The 5021-nt window shown below is 36.4% G+C and overlaps 1 protein-coding gene across 7 annotated transcripts in view; it reads right to left on the bottom strand.

Annotated features, from left to right (window-relative positions):
* Positions 1-5021, bottom strand: part of zc3h18 (zinc finger CCCH-type containing 18) — a 60663-nt gene that overhangs the window by 14656 nt on the left and 40986 nt on the right. For 6 of the 7 annotated variants that reach the window (XM_015057548.1, XM_015057550.1, XM_015057544.1 and 3 more), the window contains 3 exons: positions 4394-4608; positions 2284-2383; positions 697-793 (listed from right to left, as the gene is read on the bottom strand). In XM_015057548.1, coding sequence (XP_014913034.1) covers positions 697-793; positions 2284-2383; positions 4394-4608 — 412 coding nt within the window. The remainder of the gene's footprint in view (positions 1-696; positions 794-2283; positions 2384-4393; positions 4609-5021) is intronic. The other variant, XM_015057549.1, reaches the window with a different exon arrangement.

Consider the following 5021-nt stretch of genomic DNA (forward strand, 5'->3'; position numbering starts at 1 on the left):
TAAAGCCCCCAAAAAGCCCCCTAAAAAGGGTGGCAGAATCGTAATAATAAACAGTACAGTTTCAATAGGCTCTCGCAGCGCTTAGCTGCTCGGGCCTAATTAAGGCACATTTTTACAGTATTTCTGAGTATTCTGCAGGTAACCGCAGGAGATGTTTTTTTTTTTTCATGCTTGGCGTTCCAGAAATGTGTTGAGAGAGTGAAAGACCTTAATTTAGTGTTTAAACTGCAGAGCTTTAAAGCTGCAGCCACTAAGAGGAGCATGGCAGTCTTCAACTTCAGCAGATCCAATGCAACCTGGAGAAATTACGGTTCTCAGGTCTGAGAATCCTCATTATTCAATCCTTCGCCTAATCTTTAGCAGACAAATGTCACACAAACACACAAAACACTAAAATAGATTTTATTTTCCTGTCTCGCTCTGATCATTTCCTGTTTATGAAACCGTTTTCCTCTCAGCTGTCCGGCGGTGAAAAGAATCAATTGATAAAAAAAGGATCTTTTTAATGTTGGGGCATTCTGCTGGTGCGTATTTCTAAGCGATGGTTAGATGTCTCTGTGCTTCCACTTTTCACAGCGTGTTCCTCATTTTGCATTAAAGAAACGCTCTCATGTAAATTCCTGCTGCATTCGGGTTTAGATGGCAAGTCGAATTGGGAAGAGAAGAAATTCCAGCTGACTGACAAACAGCACCGACCTGTCGCCCTGCGGGGGGCCCGGCCGCGGCCCCTGACCTCTGGGTCGCTCCATCTGCGGGGTCATCTGAGGTCGGCCGAGGTTCCTTTTATCGCGCCCTGAAAGACAAGATTCAAGTTCGACTGAGTCATGCAGGTCTGAGTCCCTTTTCAATAAACTTTTAGTCATGTCTATGACCTTTAGAACCAGAAACAACTAATTCACCAAATGAGGATGGAAATCTGAGAGCAGGGGTGAGTTTCTCTGCATTTTAAAAATAAACACAGAAGAAAACCTGCAGTCAGTCAACCAGAGATCAAAGTCGCCTAATTTTCCTTCAATCGCCTCTGAAGACTGAAAGTTCAGATTTTTTTGTTATTAGGTCATTAGCAGCTAGTTAGCGATAGCAACCACCTCAAGTCGGAGAACGTAATGTATCAAATGTTTGGATGACAGAAAAGTCCCACAAGAAACAAATTACAGAATGTGATTAAATAGTCCTGACACTACAAAATTTAAGACCTATAATTAACTAATTTAAGGCCAAATAACTTTTTTATAATGATAAAGACATTTTAAGGCCTTCATTTTAGATACATGATTTTAATACATTTTAAGGATGCACAGACACCCTGCAGGAATCGAAATTTGTTGCACTTGCAGAATAACATTTTTTATAAATAACTTTTCTGAGAGCTTAGGAGAGATTAAACAAAACGTGTAACTGTCGTCCATCTAACAGGCAATAAATTTGCACTTATCCATGATAGACGCAAAAAAAAAAATCTAGCTAGTTTGCAAGCAAGTATAAATTAACCTCAATCCTCTGAAGTCGCAGAACGTAATGTATCAAATGTTTGCCTGACAGAAAGTCCCACAAGAAAAAAATGAAATCATAGAATGCGAGATTAAATAGACGGAATTTAAGAACATATTTAAGGCCAAATGGATTTTTAAAAATGAATTTAAGACATTTTAAGACCCTAGTTTGAGACACACGATTTTTAAGACGGTTACCTTGCAGAGATCAAAATCTGTCGCACAGATAAACACTGAAATTTCAGATTTTTTCCCCAATTCAGTAAATACATCAAAATATAACTTTCAGAATATGAATTTTATACACATATTTCTGGGAGCTTAATAGAGATCAGATGAAGACAAAAGATCCATGTTTTGATGCATTGTTTGGGATAATCATGTAAATTCAACATTTTCTATTGGATTTAAAACTACTTCTCTTTTTCAAACAACCTTCCCATAAAAACGTCAGCAGATCGGACCCCGATTGGTTCATCTTCTGCCCTCAGTGAATAAACTTTTATTTCTTTACACATCAGGATAAAATGAAACGTTCCTGGTTCTCGGCAGGTCTTACACTGAGATCCCAGCAGAATTGTTTTAAATAAATGTTTGCGCTGTCAGTTCATCTCGTCAGTCTCATAATCTCAACAAAATCTCTAAACTATCTGAGTAAAAAAAAGTATTTCTGAATCAAACCGTGACCCTTAAAACCAGAATCAAATTGCCAGACACAAAATTGCCTGACAGTTCAGAGTTGTTTTATTTTTTATCCGATGCAGAAGGAGAATGAACCCGGCTGGCTGACCTCTGTCTGGAGACATGGCCATCCTCTTGCTGGCAGGGGAGCCGGGCCGGTCCTTGTCTGAAGGAAGGTAGCGCTTCCTGCCGCCTCGGTCTCCCTGCTGCTGGAAAACAAACAGAAATTAGTCAGACTTATGTCTGGAGAGTGGCTGAAACCAAACACGACCCAAACCTTTTACAGAACAGACAAATAAAACGCTGGAACTCAAACAATGTTTACGGACCGCTGGGTTTCCAAAAACTCTTCACATCAAATGTTTGTGTTTCAGATATTACATTTTTCTGGATGATAAATTATAATATTGTTGTTTCAGACCAAGTGACATAATGCAACATGATAGAAAAATAAAACAACACATTCTCAGAGATCAATAATCTACTTTAAATTCTAACAAACATTTCACAGGAAATGGAAGACAGTTTAAATGTCCAAAATAAATAAACAACAGAAACAACAAATACAATTCATTATGAAGTCCCTAAACAAAATTAGCCTTCAAAAACAACAAACTAGGAACAGTTGAGACCAAAGCATCAAACTGAAGATTTTCATCATCCAGTTTTTGGTAGAAAAAGAGAAAAACAAACAATCACCCAAATGGAAATTATTGAACTTGTGATTGATTGATTTGTTGCAATATGGGATCGGCAAAAACAAGAAGAATCAAATTTAAATCACATTCGCCTGCTATGTGAATGTAGCCTAAGATGAACAGAAAGAAACCACCAACTTAAATTTAATTAATTAAAAAATATAAAATTCTAATTTAATAAATCCCTAATTAAATCCAACATTTAATTAAGACCAAATATCTTTATAATATTATAGTTTTTATTTCCTCCTTATTCTGACCTCTAAACTTCAACACACCCACTCAGAATATCAGACGTTTATTTAGTTCTCCAGCTTTAATCTACTGCAGAAACGTCAACAGTTTTTCTTCTTTTGGAGTAAATTCAAAGAAGCTTTTAAAACCCCAAACTTCCTGCAGTTTCCAGATATCCAGGTTTTCTAAGTGGAACTTTTTTTAAATTAATTTACTTTAAGAGTTGTTGTCACTTGCGACGACACGACTAGACTGTTTACACGGCGACTTCAACAAACACGTGTCTGCAGCGTAACAACCTGCAGATGAGACATCACCACAGAGACGGTTTATAAACTCAAAGCTCGATAAAACTTTCCTGGATTAGCAAATCTGCCTCCTTCTAGGAGTCTGCAACTCACTTTAAGAAGTACTTTTTCTAAGTATTAACTCACTAAACCATGTGAGATGAAAGAGTAAGAAAAGAGGAATTAATAGAGCAGCAACTAGGAATTAGTTAAGATTTTGTTTAAACTTTAACTTTAGAAAAAGTTCTTCCTAAAGAACACTTTTAGAAACAGTTTCTTTTTAGAAATTAAAAATGTCTAAAATTAAAGATTTTACAAGGAAAACCTTAAATCAGAAATGTTTTTATACCATTTTCATTGCTCCAATGTTTAAGTGTTTTTTTAACTCCTGTAGCTTCAATAAATAATAATATTAATAATAATAATAATAGGTAGAGGTGGGTAAAGTACAAAAAATTACTCAAAAGTAAAAAGTAGCGAAGAAATTACTAAAAAAGTATTTGGTAAAAAGTCTACTCAAGTACTGAGTAACTGACCAAGTCATCAATCAATTAATATTCAAAAATCACATCAGGCGGACCAAAATATAAATCCACGTGGATATTTTGGTATTTTAGCGACAAAAATTCTTATATGTAACAAAAAACAAAATAAATGTATGTTTCAATAAAAACCTTTAAATGAAACTGCAGCTGTGTGTCTGTGTCTGGTGAATTTTTGGTTAAAACATTTTTGTTTTTCACTCAGTGGGTAAAAAATCCAGAAATTTTAATCCAGTAAGAGTAGAAATACTTCATAACCAAATTACTCAGGTAAAAGTAAAAAAGTACAGCACAGTAAAAAATACTCCTAGAAGTACATTGTTTTTCCAAATAGTTGCTGAAATAAATTTACTTGAGTAAATGTATAAAGTTACAGCTCTGATAATAGGCCTGGTAAAAATGTGAAATTTCACATATTTTTAAACACATTTCTTAGAAGAAAGGTAACAGGAAGTCACCTTGTTGAGGAGCGTCAGCTTGATGTCTTTGTGGGAACCAGAACCTCCGTAGTTCCCCGGGGGTCCCATGGCGCCGGGTCGAGGATGAGGAGGGTGGCCGCCCCGGTTGCCGGGTCCAGATCTGGGCATGGCGTTCATCCCTCTGGATGGACCACCAGACGGGTCGATCTTCCTGCGATCGTCCCGGAAAGGTTCATCTTTCTTTGATGGCCTTTCTGTGATGCAGGAAAGTGTTGGGCATAATTAGCTTTAGCAAAATGTTGGGCGTAATTAGCTTTAGCATATTTCACCAACTTCAGTTTTATTGCTTCTCAGCTGCTGCAGAGAACAAGCAAACTGCCATTAAATGTTAAAGTTATGAAATTTGGTGAAAAGCACAGCTAACTAAAAAGGTTAGTTGCACCAATGCTAAAGTCAAAGCTACTTTAGTACATTAGTTATGCTAACGCACTAACACCAATGGGTATATATGGAAGCTAATGCTAATGCATACAGTAAGCTAATGCAAAACCATAAACATTAGTTACGCTAACACCTACACAATACTTAAGAAAACTAATGCTAAAGTGCTAAACTATCACTGTATTTAGAAGAAGCTAAAGCTAAAGCACTACTATGGTATTTAGAT

Source organism: Poecilia latipinna, unplaced genomic scaffold, assembly GCF_001443285.1.
Source record: "Poecilia latipinna isolate Pla-1442-1.1 unplaced genomic scaffold, P_latipinna-1.0 Scaffold1471, whole genome shotgun sequence".
In the NCBI taxonomy this organism is placed as follows: Eukaryota; Metazoa; Chordata; class Actinopteri; order Cyprinodontiformes; family Poeciliidae; genus Poecilia; species Poecilia latipinna.